Source organism: Elephantulus edwardii, unplaced genomic scaffold, assembly GCF_000299155.1.
Source record: "Elephantulus edwardii isolate Elephantulus edwardi_28Jun2011 unplaced genomic scaffold, EleEdw1.0 scaffold00055, whole genome shotgun sequence".
Classification (NCBI taxonomy): Eukaryota; Metazoa; Chordata; class Mammalia; order Macroscelidea; family Macroscelididae; genus Elephantulus; species Elephantulus edwardii.
In genome coordinates, this window is record NW_006399805.1 from 2,971,922 (window position 1) to 2,988,601 (window position 16,680).

The window sequence follows — 16,680 nt, forward strand, 5'->3', positions numbered from 1 at the left end:
ACAGGCCATGGTCTTTGCTATCACTTATTATGCATCAGGGAGTTGGACAATGAATAAGGAGGCTAGAAGGAGAATTGATGCCTTTGAGCTGTGGTGCTGGAGAAGAGTATTGAGGGTACCATGGACTGGCAAGAAAACAAACAGATTCATCCTGGAAAGGATCAAACTGGGCTGCTCCTTGGAGGCAAGGATTCTAAGGTTCTGTCTAACATACTTTGGACATGTTGCAAGGAGGGACAGGTCCTTGGAGAGGGACATCATGCTTGGTACGGTGGAGGGACAGTGCAGAAGGGGAAGGCCCCCTATGAGGTGGATTGAGTCAGTGACTGGGGTAATTGGGATGGGTGTGTTAGAGACGGTGCGATTGGCACAGGACAGAGCAGAGTTTAGGGATGTTGTACATAGGGTCGCAAGCAACTGAACGACACATAACAACAACAACAGTGGGGAGAAAATGACTCTCACCAGACAGGGATTGACAGAAAGAGGAAGGAAGCTCAGCTGTTACCCAAATGTAGAATCCACCCTTAATACCACAGTCTTCTGTGTCTTTATTCAGAATTTAACCAGGATTCCAAAGTCCTCTTGACCTTATCCTAAATCAAACCATGATGCCTGAATCACTGCTACCCTCTCCATAGTCTATAATGATGCCACAGTTCTCCCTTCCCCTCTAGAGTGTACCCATGATGCCACAGTCCTCTCTATGCCCACGTAGTCCCTACCCATGATGCCACAGTCCTCTATACCCATGTAAACTCTGCCCATGATGTCATAGTTCTCTTATCCCCTTCAGAATCTACCCATGATGCCACAATCCTCTTTGCCCATGTAGACTCTACCCATGATGCCACAGTCCTCTATATCCATGTAAACTCTACCCATGATGCCAAAGCCATCTCTATCTCTATCCATAATCTACCCATAATGCCACAGTCCTCCCTATCCCCATCTAGACTCTTTCCATGATACTACAGTCCCCTCTATCCCTATCCAGAATCTACCCATGATGCTCCAGGCTTCTCCTTCAGTGTGTTTGGCACTCACTACACTAACCCTACTGCCTTCCTCCAAGACAGAGACAAACTGTCAGAACAAAGGCCAAAGAAGAAACAAAGCTCTGCCTTCCCCCCTGTCCCCAGACCCAGGTCCCTCAAAACCAATCAAATTTGAAGCAGAGAGATTAAATTATAACTAAATTAATTATGGGAATCACACTTAGGCTGGCTGCTGGGAAGCGAGGTCAGCAGGCAGGAGGCAATAAAATGAAAGGCAGATGCTAGAAGCACTTAAAAAAGCAGCTGGGAGACTCATTACCCCACACAAGGCGGAGCGAGAAACACTCTGATGTTTCTAAGGCGCTGTCCATCTGGGCCGTAGTCAGAGCATCTGACAGTTAAATAGCTCCACTTCATCATCTTCCAGCCAAAGTGGGCAAGTCAGAGGTAAACTGATTAGAGAGTGTGCGGCTAATCTCCCAGAGAGAAGTTCACGGAGACAGAGGCTCTGCCCAAGCAGGCAGAGCACGGGAGTGGCCAGTGGCCCCCCTCAGGCACACGCGCATGTGTGTGTGTAACACATACCAATGTGTGTTTACAAGTGTGTCTGTGTGCACATGCTCATACACACCTGACTGTACATAGATATGTGTACAAGTTCATGTTTATGAGTGTGAATGCATTCACATGAACTTGCACTTGTGAGCGTACAAGGGTGTGTGTCCTTGTGCATGTTTCTGAGTGTAAACATGTGTATATACGTATGCACTTTTGAGTGTACCTTGTGTGTGTGTGTAAGCATTCTTGTGCACTTGCACAGGGCACACAAGCATGTTTGTGAATGTGAATTTGTCACTCACAATATAAGCACCTGGTCATGCGTATGAGAAGGTACGGGATGTGCCTGGGTGAGGACAGGTGTGGGGTGCTTTGGACACATGTCTATGTGAGTGCTGATATGTGCAGAACTACATACGTGTGGGGGTCCATCTTCTTGTTGTGTGCCATTGAGTCACCTGCGACTTATAGTGACCCTATCACAACTGCCCTAAATCCTTCTCTATCCTGCATCAATCTTATTGTCTCTGACACACCTGCCCCCATTACCCCAGTCACTGAATCAATCCACCTCATCGAGGGTCTTCCTCTCCTGAGCTGTACCTCTACTCTCCCAAGCATGAATTCCCTCTTCAAGGACTGCAGGTCCATCCTGGAGAGGGTGAGACCAGTGTCCATTTTATCTACCTGAGAATCAAAGGTGAGGACCTCAGAAAGGGTCCAGGCCCCCTCCTACCCTAACCATGCTGTAGGGAGCTTCCTGACTTGCCAAGTCCCTCACCATTGCTGCACTAGCCCAGCTGTGGAATTACACATCGTTTTGTCCAGTAATGCAAGCTCGTTGCTTCAGTGTGAACTAGGGTTAAGAAACATCAGCAAAAAAAAAATTGGCCGTTTAAAAATGAGGGTGAGAGCTGGAAAATAGATGGTTTTCAAACCAATCCACAGGATAGTTTGTTCCACTCAAGGTCCCAGCTCTGCTCTGCACCCACCTTTTCCAAGGAGGAGCAGAGGGGTGGGGACTCGCAACCAGGAGGACCAAGAGCTGGGCCCAAGGCAGCAGGTTTGGAACCAGATATCCATACTTGTTCCCTTGTCCTAAAGAACAGAGTAAGTGGACAGGGTGGATATGGGGGATTCATGGTCAGAAAAGGAGGGTTCTGAGGAGAAGCGGGAGGGTGTGTGAGGCTGGGTTAATAGGGAGGGTTGATTCGGATTCGGATGGCTCTGTTTCACTGTAGGGAAGAGAATGATTAGATATATTTGAGTAATTTAATTCTCCAGAGGAGACAGCTGTTAAACAGCCTAATCGCTGCCTGTAAATAGAGAAGGACCTTCATTCTGAAGCAACACTGGACCTTGGACAGACACCCAGCTCTCACCTCCCAGATGGAGTGGGACAATTGGGACATTTTCAGAAGAAAAATATACCACGATAAAGCAATCAAATAGAAGATTTTGCTTTTCTTTTTTATCTCTAACACTTGTAAAGAGTTGACATATACAATCAGTTTTAGGCTGTATTTCCCCTCAAATTCTCTCCATTAGTGAAGAAGAAATCACAATTTCTTTTTTTGTTATTAATTTTTTAAAATTCATCATTAATTTCAATGAAAATTTACAGAGACTTTGGATTTCCATTAACATTCATTGTTGCACTTTTCTCCCCTCCCTCCCCCCGCCCCCAGTACACTCTTCCCTTTGAAAAGTAAAAGAAAAATTCCCCCATTGTTTTACAAACCCTTCCCCGGGTCCTCTCCACTATGCAGCCTTCGCTCTGGACCCCATCATGACAAAAATACCTAATCACATATCACTTTTAAACAGCTTTCTCCCTCATCTGTTTCAATGCCATATACATTATTGAACCCATCTTTCTCAGTCTCCCCCCAACCCCGAGGTCAGTTCTGTTTTACAACAGTGGCAACATAAAGTATTGATACTTCTTAAAGTCCAATTTCTTTAAGTCAAAAAGCATCTAGCACATCATCGGTGACCAAGAGGATTTGTACTGACTAAATGTGGAGGTTCACACTATTGATCTTTATGATCGCTGCTCTTGTTGTTGGTAGGTGGCACCAAGGCAGTTCTAACTCGCCGATACCCCACATACACCTGAATCAAACGCTGCCTCGTCCACTTTCAGGCAACAACCTCACTCACCACAGTGGATGCTGTCATCGCTCCTTCTACCATGACGCCAGCATGTCCCAGATAAAGGCTGCTCCTCAGGTTGTTCCAGAGCAGTGACACGGAGCACTAGGAACGCCAGAAACTTCCACAGCCCCAGAGCAGGTCGGCAGAAGGGAGCCTCTAAGGAGCGGAGACGTTCCTGAGCCAACACCCACTCTTCACTGTCTACCTCTCAGTTATCGCAAACTGTTGAGGCGGAAATACCAGAAGTGGATGGTTCAGCAAACAGAAACGTACCTCTCACAGGCTGTTGGTGTGAGGTACCACAGAGGCGATTACGACCCTGTGCACAGCAGACCTGAAGCCTGCCCTGCCCCATTGTCACGATGTCCATGCTGACGCCCACCGCCACAGTCACTGTGTCAATCCATGTAGTGGAGGGTCTTCCTCTCTTTCCCTGACCTTCCTCCAAGCATGGTGTCTTTTCCAAGGACAAGCTCCTCCTAAAAATATGCTCAAAGAGGCTATTTATCAGGAGGAGGGAATTTCACCATCCTTGATGTCACCTAAGGAGCACTCTGGCTACATTTCTTCCAAGGCTGATGTGCTTGTTCTTTGGACAGTCCATGGGCTACTCAATGTTCTTCTCCAACAGCACAATTGAAAGGCTCTGATTCATCTTTGGTCTTCCTTAGTCATTGTTCAACTTTCAGATGCTTGGGTGATTGTTGTCCTGATGTGCCATTAAGTCACCTGTGACTCATAGTGACCCCTCTGTACATAAGCTCTGAACACTGCCCTGTCTTGAGCCAATCTTATCAGCTCTGACAGATCTAATCCCAGTTCTCCAGTCAATCCATCTCGTCCTTTTGTCTCCTTTTCCTGCACTGTCCCTTCACCCTCTCAAACATGATGGCCCTTTCCAAGGACTGGTCCTTCCTGGCCAAGAACCCAAATTATGTAAGAAAGATCTCAAAATCCTTGCCTCCAGGGAGCAGCATGGTTTCACCCTCTTCAGGACAGACCTGTCTGTTCTCCTGGCAGTCCACAGTATGTTCAACACTCTTCTCCAGCACAACTCAAAAACATCGATCCTTCTTCTAGCATCCCTAGCTATTATCCAGCTCTCATATGCACAGCTAGTGACTGCAAAGACCATGCCCCAGATCAGGCACACCTTAGTCTTCAGACTGATATCATTGTTCTTCAGCACTCTAGAGAGGTCCCTGACAGCTGATTTTCCCAATGCAATTTGTCTTTTGATTTCCTGATTGCTGGTGCCAAGCATAGGAAAATACCATACAAGAAAATACCATTCCTTCCAGTAGGCACACCTTAGTAGAGTTTGTTGTTGTTGATGTTAAGTGCTGTTGAGTTGTACACAACATAGCGACTCTATGAATGAGAGACCTGAATACTTGTATAATTTTCATCATTTCTCCACATTCATAGTTTCCAGAGGCAAGCTATTTCAGAAATGTATGCCACTTCTGCTTCCAAGCTTGTTTAACTGGGAAGCTCTACCATTGTCCACCATGAGTAACCATTATCATATTTGACACATCAGTGTCACAGTGTTGAGCATCACAGCAGCCATGAGTTACCTCTGTACAGAAAATGGACAGACCAGTGCTATACCATTTAGAAGAATGTTTGACCAAAACCAATTAAAACCAGGCCTGAATGCCACAGATTAAAATAACTCACCTTTGGCTTGGTAGCATCACTTTCTATCCATGAGGCCAACAGAGCTCTCTCTGTATTGTTGTTGCTGTTGCTCTTAGGTGCCATTGAGTCATAGATAACTCATAGCGACCCTATGAATGAAAGACCTGGACACTTGTATAACTTTCATCGTTTCTCCATGTTCTAAGTTCAGAGCTCTAGTTCCAGAGGAAGGCTTCCTCTGTGTGTGAGTCCTAAAGTTCTAGGTGTTTAATGGTGCAGTTCAAAGAACGCACTCGCTTCCTGGTTTGTCGTGGTGGTGGCAGGAAACTTTGCTTTCTTTCCTTCCTTTTATATCTTTAATAGAAAAGGTGACATAGATCACACCCTAGAGAAACTCCCCTTATGCCAAACCAGGTCTGTAAACTGATTGTTGTTGTTGATGGTCTTCAAGTTGAGCTTATAGTGACCCTATGAACAAAAGGCCTGAAGCCCCTCTACAACTATAGACATGTATCAAAGCTCATAGAATTTTCAAAGAGGCAAGTTGTTTAGGAAGCAGATGCCACTCCTGCTTCCAAACCTGTCATAGAATGGTACTGGTTGGGTCGCCTGTGATGCATAGCGACCCGATCTCTGAGTCCTGCCCTGTCCTGAGCCTGTCTCACTAATTCTGACACACCAATCCCCATTGACCCAGTCATGGTATCAATCCATCTCATCTGGGGGTTCCCTCTCCTGTGCTGTCCATCCACCCAACAGAGCATGATGTCCTTCTCCAAGGACCGATCTCTCCTGGCCATGTGCCCAAAGTAAGTGAGGCAGAGCTTCAAAATCCTAGCCTCCAAGGAGAGACTTGGTTACACTCTCTCCAAGACAGATCAACTTGTTTTCTTGGCAGTCTATGGTATGTTCAGGACTCTTCTCCAGCACCACAAGTCGAAGGCATCTATTCTTCTGTCATCCTTAGTCACTGTCCAACTCTCTAAAGTATATGAACCTGGTGTTAAATCCACTTTAATGGCCTTACACTGGGTCAGGGATGACCTCATCAGATCACATTCCGAGAGAGGATTACATCATTGTTTACAGAACTACCATATCACCTTTTTACACGACTACCAAAAAATGGGACTCAAAGACCCGCCAAGTAAATACATATTTTGGGGTGTCACAATTCAATCCATGATCTCTAGTTTTCTGAATGGGACAAAAACCAGCACTCATAGGTTAATGGAAAAGATACGAGTCCCCACGTGGTCATGTTTATGATGCAGGATGAGATGATTGCTGGCTACCTCTTCACACCCCAATGAGCGCGCCATGCTCAGTACGGGGCAGTAGGAACAAGGGTTGGATTTAGGGGGAAGATGGGGAATTGCTCTTTACAGATGCTTTTCACACTTTTAAAAGGAAAAGGAAACAAGGACGTCTTCCAGGTGAAATCTCTTAACCACCATACTATCATAGTGTACAAGTGTCTGCAGAAAGTTCATGGTAGCACATTACACAACAGCAGAAAGGAAAGAAGGAGGCACGAAGAGGGCTGGGGCTGGAGCGGGCTTTGGGCACTGGGGATGGAAAAGAAGACTGCACAGACCAGTGAGGACCAGGGTTGAAATTGACCTGGAGTCATAACCTGGACCAATTGCCAGTGAGTTGATGTCAACTCACAGTGACCCCCTCTGTGTGGCAGAGCTGTGTTCCATGGGGGCTGCACTGGCTGACACTCCAGACGTGGACCACCAGGACCCAGTGGGCTCTGAGTAGATTCTGGCCTCCACCCATTCAGCCAACAGCCAGCAATCACTCTGTTCTACCCGCCAGGCCTTCACGACACATGGCTTCTCTCACTGCCCTCAAGTAAAAACCGACTCTCCTGCAGATTTTCGGGGAGATTGCCCATCTCCTCTCAGAATCTATGGCGGATTCAAACCACCAGAGAGAGGCACTGCCTTTGGGTTAACGGTACAACTCCCTCGGGACCACACAAGCACAGGGCTCCCCCAGGGCCTCATAAAGAGGCGGTATAATGAGGTCCTCTGCTGACGCACAGCTATGGGATACAGCACAGGAGAAGCAGCCATCTCCCCAATGAGCAAAGACAGGGACCCAGGATCACCTGCAACAAGAACCTTTAAGAAGCATCGCCACTGGGAGAAACGATTCCAGGAAAAAGACGAAAGACAAAGCTGTACTGGAGCCCGGCCGAGGCAGTGGGTCATGGGAAGTGGAAAAGCACAGCTTGTCTGTTTTCCAGAAAAACTCCTGCCCCCCACCCAAGCGTAATAGACACCCACCCTGTCCCTACGCCCAGCAGACATCCATGCATGGGCCTGGAAAAGATCGCTGAGTGAAGTCAGTCAGTCCCCACAGGACAAACACTACATGCCTCTGCCTTTCTGAAATGCCAAGAACAGGCCTCCATTTAGATACCAGACTTTGTCATGGTGACCAGAGTGGGGATGAGGGCAAGGGAAGGGGCGACATCAATGTGCTTCTGTTTACAGAGATGGAAAATCTGGCTGAGATCACAAGAAATGGTTGGGAAAATATATAACTGAATTCTGATCCATGTAACTGACACCACTAAGTTGAACACCTGGGGTTGCTGTGATGCTGAATCTTGTGCCATTGGGGTGTCAAATGCCATAACGTTTACCCACGGTGGATAGTGTTTGGTGGAGCTCCTAGTGGTTTGGAAGCAGAAGTGGCATCCACTTCCTAAACAACATGCTTCCGGAAACTTGATGAACTTTGATAAATGAAGATATAGTTATTGAAAGGCTTAAGGCCTTTTGTTCATAGGGTCAATATGAGTCATGCTCGACTCAGCGGCAATCAACAATAGAACAACACACTGAACACCTGGAAAAAATGTTGAGAAGGCCAATGGGTTCTAGATATTTTTACAACATTGCTAATAGTAATAATTCTCAAAGAGCCAAAAGACTGAGTTCCATGTCCGGACTACTTGTGGGTCCCTTCTCACAGCACTACAAATGAACGTCAAGATTTGTAATATTGGTTCAAATTCTCTCAATGACCCCATTGTGGTCAGAAGTCCTCAAAATGACCCCCACTGGCCACAATTCCTGGTATCCATGAACTTGTGTAGTCCCACCCCCACCTGGGAGAGGGCTGGGCCTCATGATGAATATTCTGATCAGAAGAAAAATGCAGCAAAGATGCTGGGTGTCATGTCTTAGATTACTTTTCAATAACACTTTTTCCTCTTCCTCTCCCTCTCTCTCTTTCTCTCGCTCACACACGCCCGTACACACACCTTGTTCTGAAGGAAGCTGACTGTCATATTGAAAGCTGTCTTCCTGAAGAAGTTCTTGGGAGTACCCCTCATCACAAGGCAAGGGGCAGAGGTACCAGAATCCACACAAGTTGAGCTTAGAAGTGGACCCTTCCTCTGTTTGGCCTTGCGATACCAGCAGCCCCTTCTGACTCCTTGACTACAGCCTGTGGAGACCTTGACCATGAAGGACAGACCACCCAGTAAAGCCATGCCCAACTCCTTAGAAACTATGAGATACTATTCACTATTTAAAATTTCTCCATTTGGGGATAACTGGCTACCCGTCTATAGATAACTAAGGTGCCTGATGTCCTGGCACAGAATGGAAGGTACGGAGGGAGGGTGGGGCACTTGACCCTGCAGTATGCAAAGTTACCCTGAGTATCTCTGTGGGAAGCCAGGGTTGCTGGAAGAAACCCAGCAACCTCACCAAGAACAGAGCTGGACCAGAGCCTCTTGAGAAGTCACATGAGAACAAGTAGAGGCTGCAGCCGGAACCCAGAGAGAGCTTCAGCGAATGGACTGTGAGCAGGTCAGGCTGCCACTGCCTCCCCAACAACACGAAGAAGACTACGCTGGGACTGGCCCCCCGAGAGCCATCACTGGTGTGCACATAACGACCAGATTCTCCTCCAACAGAGACCAACCCAACAACCAGAGGGACCATTTCCAGCCGGGAGCCCTTCCTCCTGCTTCGTGTGCCTCATCCTTCCTCCTTCTTCCTCCTGTACAGCACGTCTCTCATCCTTCCTCGTCTTTGTTGTCTTGGTTACATGGCCAGACTCCTGATATGCTGCTAGTTTTCATTTTAATGGTATGTTCTTGTAAAGCACAATATTTTACTTCAATTGCACGTGTCACTAGATAGCTCCTTTCAGCATGTCTGACGCTGGGACGTCAACCAAATGTGTGCGCTCTGTGGAGTGAGGTGCTTCTGCAGCACTTCCTTTCATTTTAATGCCTTTGCATTTTAATTTATGATCAATATCTTTCTACATAAGCATAATATACACACATATATATATATGTGTGTGTATACACACACACACACATATGAGTAAAAAAGTGGCACATGTAGCAATAAATCCTGAATTGGCAGCACTCAATTGAAATCAATTTCTTCGATCACATGTACTAGCAAGGATCATTCACGAAATAGGATGATGAATGTTATACAGTCCTGTTTTTTCTGAGAATCTCAAAACATGTATCAAGAAGAGCCAGGAAGGGAAGGAATCTTTGTCCCAGCTGGTGCCAACAAGCTGCCTTGAGAGGTTCAGGAATGGAGGCCACATTGTGAGGACATGTCCCCTTGTTTGTTCAGGTCATCTCAGCAGGACCAATGTAGACCCATCAGGAACATCAGGGTAAGTGGGGTGGGTGAGTGGTGAAAATCAGGAAAGGTATAAGAAAATAGTGTCTGTGGAGACACAGATAAGGTAAAAGGAGGGTTGCATGAAGGTTTATAGTGGTCAAGATGTAAAAAGAGTACTGGCCAACTTAACACCTTTCAATACATCAGAAACATGAACAATATATTGTTGTTGTATCATCAAGTTGAAACGACCCATAGCTGACCCTCCAGTGGGTTTTCAGAGGCAGTTAAATGCATGAGAAGAAATTACCCATCTTTCTCCTGTGGAGCAACTGGTAGATTCGAACTGTGTTACTTTGGGTTGGCAGTGCAACTCCTTACCACTAAGACAGGTAGGAGGAAGGCTCCTGGTTAGGAGATCGGTTGGTCTGAAGCAAAATGGATCAAAGGACTGGGTTTGGGCTTTACGGACTTGAAAGACTCATCACAGAACGGTTACTTCTTTGGCTTTAAAGGATAGGGTGGTCCTCCTGGTACGTCTCTGAAGCTTCAGGCTGGAAGCACCAGGAGACAGAAGGTCCGTCTCCTCCATCTCTGCCTCCCATGATCTGCCTTACAATTTATGCTCCATACACAACACAAGAAGTGGGATGCACAATCAACAGAACACAATGCAACATGAACAAACAACAACACTCTGAGGGATGGTCTTCTCCCAGAGTGGAACCTGTTCAGTTTGGATGTTTCTTTTTCCTTTGCTTCTACCCAGTCACACGCATGCCAGTATGTAGCCCTGGTTTAAGAAACATATATCATACTAGAACTGACTGGTCAAAGGTTTCATCCAATACGCTCACTCTGGCACTCGTCCCCAAACTCCCAGGCAGATCCATTTTTCATTCTGTGGTACTGTCACCCATCTGAAAGCTTTCAACTAAGCAGTTATTTTCAGTGACATATGGATTTTAAAAGGATGCCAAGATTCACCTGGTGGCGTCCAAAGCTGGAGCTGCTAATCTCCGATCTGATAGGACTTTGTGATGGGAATAGGAGGAGATACCAAGGACAGAAACCCAAATGGCCAATCCTGAAGACCAACGTTCAGCACAACACTTGTCCCAAATACTCTTGACCACTACTCCCCTTCTATTTTCCTGGTGGGAGCCAAAAGAACACAAGCAAATGGATTGTAAAATATGCTTAAGGAAATAAAGAGTGATCGAGTAGATTACATTAATCTGCATAGTAACTGGCAACGAAAAGGATGTTTGTGTTATTCCTTCCAAAGGACTCTCCACTAATCTGCACAGCAACCCCCAGTGAGAATGATGTTATATATTCCTATAGACTCTTCAGGCACACACCTTTCCCTACAAGTAGACTGGCATGGATGGCACACCCACCTGGGCCATGAGCGGGTCCTACTCATGACCTGCTAGTAGCCCTCCTGTAGACTATTATCAGGCTTGGCAGGGACGCTACTTGGCCAATACCCACAGAGGGCTTCCCCTTGAGATGGGAACAGCTGAACAGAGCAAACATCCAGCAAAGATGCAATAAGTAAGCAAAAAGGACATTCACATCCAAGTGGAAGTCCATGATGGTTGGCTCTACTCTGAACGTTAGCCTCTCCCACTAACATCCAGAACTAATTCATCAGCCAACAGCAGCTAGAAAATACAACCCTTTTAGCGAGGGAGTTCTGGGAGCCTCGTGGTAAGAAGCTGCACTGCAATCTCGAAGGCACAAGGTTTGAATCCACCAGCTTCTCCATGGGAAAGGGATAGGCAATCTCCTTCCTTGCCATTTCCTGCCTCTGAAAACCTGCTGAGGGTCAGCTATGGGCCAATTCCCACTTGCTGGCACAGAGCGATAACACAGTGCAGGGAAAGCAAAAGGCACAGAGTGGCTGACGGAGGGCTCAGGCAGAAGGAATCAAGTAGAAAAATCTTGCCCCTCTGTGACATTAAGTCTCCATTCATACTCACCTGATAGAGCCATTATTGGTGGTTCAAACCCACCCAAAGCATTCTAAAAGAGAGGCCTGACAAATTGCTTCTCTAAAGAGCACAGCCAAGAAATCCCAACGGAGTATTTCTGCTCCATAACACACAGGCTCACCATGAGTTGAATCAACAGCAATGGGTTTGGGTTTGGGATTTTGGAAGTAACATTAACCAGGCAACCCCACACCTAAGGTCAAGTGTCTTCGGAATTACACAGATGCCCTAAATAAAACAAATTAAGACAGTGCCTATCTGAAAATGTCTTACCTGCTGTGGAAATGTCAGTCCTCTGGGTTAACCCTAGTTCCTGCCAACAACACTGGGATGTGCAGGCCAAGTTCCCCAACAGCACATGCTCTCAACGCTTAACACTGTGGGTGGAGGCAACTAAAACCATCCACACGCACACATCACAAAACAGAAAAGACATCCAAATTAGCACTCCCTTCACCTTGTCATCCCCTGCCTCAAGTGACGTGTGGCTGAAAGCGTGAGATTATGGTCATCAGAGACAAATGATCGGGCTTCACTCCTTGCAAGCAAAAGGAAAAGTGGGTAATTTGGAGGATAGCCCATGGATAGCTACAGCCTACGGCCTAGACCCCTGAAACCCACAGCCAGCTTCCCTACTCTCAGCAAACTCCTGCGTGCCTCCCACCCACTCTCTCACCAAGCCCCTTTCACGGCGCACAGAGCCGGGATCCACACGGGGATTATAGCAGGCTTTGAGAACTGCGCTCTGTAATTACGGCTGTGGTGCCTTTCCCATGGTTCTCAGCCGCTTCTAGTAGGTCACAGAACTTCCAGCTAAATCCTCCTGCAAGCCCAGAGTGGCCCGAAGTAGGCCTCTGGCCAGAGAGGTGAACTCGGTCAGACAACTCTGGGAAAAGCTGGCTGGAGAGATCGCAAACAAAGACAAGTGGAGGTCAGTGAGCAGGGCTGGGAAACCTATTGTATGAGAATTTCAGTAAGCGAGTCGCTCAGGCCTTTTATTATTTCAAACAACAGTCGGGGCAGCCCAGTCTTCCTCTCCTGACTCCATCCCCTGAGCTTCCTGGGCTGAGTCTGCAGGAGGCCGAGGCTGGGCTTGATGAAGGCCAAGAAAGGGCTGCCCTTCAACTTTGTAGAGCCGAAAGTTGGGCCGCCCCTAGTGCCCAGTTCCCCAGGAAGCCAGTGACTCATGTCCCTGCCTGACCCTTCCATTCCAACTCACACATGTTCGTGCCTCACCAACCTTCACCACTCTGGAAATGAAATACCACGTCCCAGGTGACTGAAACAAAGTTGTTCTCATATAAACCCATTAAATGCAAGACAGGAAGTGCCAGTCACGCAGCTCATGCAGCTCCTGCCTCCTGGCCTGGTGCTGTCCATCCCAGCCTGGCTAGTGGGCAGCTGGAGACACTTTGAGACAAAGCTCTGCCCACAGAGTTGTCACTGTGGATGTTAAGCCTGGCTCCTGGAAGAGTCCCCTGCCACACCTGTCTTTCCCCATCAGGGGACAGCTGTCCACAGGGGAGTGAGCCAGCACCATCTGTCAAGATCTGCCCTGTGACCACAGGCATGTGTTCACAGGTTGGCTGGCTGGGCTTTTCAGATCAGCAGTGGTCCACGAGCAAACGTCTCCTTCCACAAGAAAAAAAAAACACAAAAAAAAACAAAACACAAAAACCACTGCTCTGTGGTGTGCGTTGAACTTGACGTTTGTTTCACTGAAGCCATATTCCAACCAGAATCCCTAGGTGTTGTAAACCATTAACGTGCCGAGCTGCTAGGCAGACAGTTAGCTATTGGAGTTCACCTTTATGTAGCTCAGAGGAAAGGCCTGGCAATCTACTGTCCGAAAAGCAGTCTAAATGACTAACAGAACACATGTCATCCCGTCTCCATGACCTTGACACCAGGATTACACAGATGGGCCTGGCTGTCACCACTGACTGCTCTGAAAGGCATCAAAACAAAAGGTGAGATTTCTCTCACTCAGAACCATAAAAAGACCAGGCTTATGAATCCTGTAGATAGAACCCCCAAGACTATAGCCCCTAAACACCCTTTAAGCCTGAATTGAGCTCATCCTTGGGGCTCAAAGTCAGTCATATAATAGAGGCCGATACAGTGAACAAATAACACCGTGGAGGAAGGCACTCAGAACAGCTGATCATATGAGCCCAAAAGGGCAACATTTGACAGGATAAAGTTCAGAAAGCAGGAAAGGGTAGGAAAGAGGATGAAGGGAAATGGTAAACACAGGGAGGACATGGGGAGAGAGAGTGCTGCTGTTACACTATGGAAATTGCCACCAGTACCAGAAAACAGAGGGCACACACATTGCTGAATGGAAATCATTTTGCTCTGTAAACTTTCATGCAGGTCACAATATTTTCTTTAAACATCAATGAAATCCTTATTGAGCACAGTTTTACTCTGACACACTGAAGTCACCGCGAGTTAGAATTGAAGCAACGGCCACGGGGTCTTCACCGTCACAGCCAGCTCAGACAGTGTCCCAAACCACCCTCAGCCACAGCCCACTTGGCCTTGCCAACAAGCCAATGTCCTGAGCACCTGAAACAAAATTCAGGGCAGGATCTTACAGTCATGGGACTGGGTTATACCTCCATTGACCTTAGACTGGGACTTGCCAGAGAAGAGTTAAAGTACACCCAAACTGCCCCATCACTCACTTACACACAACAGTTCTTATTCACCCACTGGACCAGGCAATGAATGCCAATACGTGTGTCACACTGTGGACAGTAATGTCTTTCATATTCACATCTTGCAGAGGCTGAACTGGCCTAATCAGAAGGGAAATCGAACTAGTAGAACAACCAGAACAAATGTCCATCACGTCCTGCAGTTAACTCGTGCCGCTGGTGCACACTGAGTCTGACTTTATACATCATTTCAACACACAAGGTGATATAACTTCCTCGCCCACTTGAGGCTGGGAGCAACAGGCTGGGAGAAGGAGGGTGCTGAAGTCGACTGGGATTGCTGTGGGGACTAAGGAAGGGCTGGTGACAACATGCACACCAGGACGGCTGCAGCAAGCCAACACGGGAGCTGGGTACCAACAAGACACCTCCTGAGCCTCGCAGCATCCTCCCTGGGCGTCCATAAACCAGCTCAGGATCCCAGCAATAATCACAACACGGGGCATGGTAACTAGAAGAGTTCAATTATGTTGACTATAATCTCCGTGGAAAGGCAGGGGACTGTGGAACGCATTTCAGAGAGAAGGGTAGACAAGACCTAAATTCTTTTCATCCTGACATTTAAGGCAGCTCGCTAAAAATCAGGCGACCCCTTCCTCTGCAGCCTCAGTGGCTGTGTACTGCCTGCATTGCCTTTCACGAACACACACATCTTCCCCAGAAATGATCCACACCCGCTGTCCCCACCTCGCAATTCACATCCCAAAGGTGCTCCACAGAGTGAGCCTTCCCTAAAGACACACTGGCAGGCAACATGAGAGGCCGCTAGAATAGAAACAGCCCTGAGGCTCTTCAGGGAGTTCTTCCCTCTGGACATCTGAAGTTACAACCCAGAATTGCAGCCGGAAACAGAGAGGGATCGAAGCTCAGTCTCACATCATGCAAGGCCTCTTTACTGAGTCTGAATCACCATGGGAAAGTCAAGAGAAACCTACCCAAAACAAGCTCAATCTCCTTCTAAAATTCACCAACACCTCACTGAGAAACGTCCACAGGGCAATCTACAAAACACAGAAAGGAAGACTGCCGTCCGGAGCCTTAGAAAGCCCCTTACCCCACTGACCAGGCCCAGTGGGCCCCATGTAGGGACATGCAGGGAAGAGCCCTGGCTGGAGGGGATGGGCCACGGCCACTCAACCAGGAATCTGGGAGCTTCCAGGGCTGAGGAGGAAGTAAACCACCATCACATCTCAGCAGATTCTCTGCTCTCACAGCAAACATGGTGCCCTGGTCCCACAATCTGGCTTGTAGCCCCAGCAGACCCACGAACAGGTCCTGCACTTTTCTCCATCTGGTCCCGGAATGGATTCCAGATGGATGAAACAGCCAGAGGACTGGAGCAGGAAGACCAGCCCCGCTCCTTCCTGCCCTCCCCAGGCTCTCAGGTCTCACAAGGGGCCTTGCCTAAGGACGTACCTCCACAGCAGATGGCCTCTCTGAGGCATTCTGGGCCAGGCACACCAGCCCCAGGGGAACCAACACCTCAGTCAGTCCAATTTCCCCACTACCACCTCAGAGACAAGGCAGAGAAGGGCCAAGGCCCACATGAGCTCAACAGCACCTGTATGACCAGGCTCAAGACAACACAAGCAGCCCAGGTTCAAGCACCCTCATCCGTGGGGTACCGAGCATCTGTACAACCTAACAATGGCAGCGTGGTCCTACCTTCTTCAACTTGCCGCTCTTGGTACCCACGAAGGCCAGTGAGTGGTTCTTGTAGACGTAGGCAATGACAGAAGTCATGCGGTCACTGTCCTCCGTGAAGACCGGGATGCCTCGCACCATCTCGGACACACCCAGTGGGGCGTTCATGTCCAGCCCACAGAAGTTGTCATCAATGGTCAAGAGCTGAAAATAAGATGAGAGGAAAATTAGAAGGAGCACCAGGGCAAGTGGCGAAGGTATTGGCTGCAGGGAAGCAGAACTGGAAGAATTCTTAGAAGGAGGCCAGCCAGCACAAACGCTCTTTATTATTTTTTTT

The 16,680-nt window shown here is 47.8% G+C and overlaps 1 protein-coding gene across 5 annotated transcripts in view; it reads right to left on the reverse strand.

Moving 5' to 3' along the window:
• The window catches only part of PLXNA4 (plexin A4), a 461,826-nt gene that overhangs the window by 420,036 nt on the left and 25,110 nt on the right, over window positions 1–16,680 (reverse strand). For all 5 annotated transcript variants that reach the window (XM_006887135.1, XM_006887134.1, XM_006887136.1 and 2 more), the window contains exon 2: window positions 16,365–16,547. In XM_006887135.1, coding sequence (XP_006887197.1) covers window positions 16,365–16,547 — 183 coding nt within the window. The remainder of the gene's footprint in view (window positions 1–16,364; window positions 16,548–16,680) is intronic.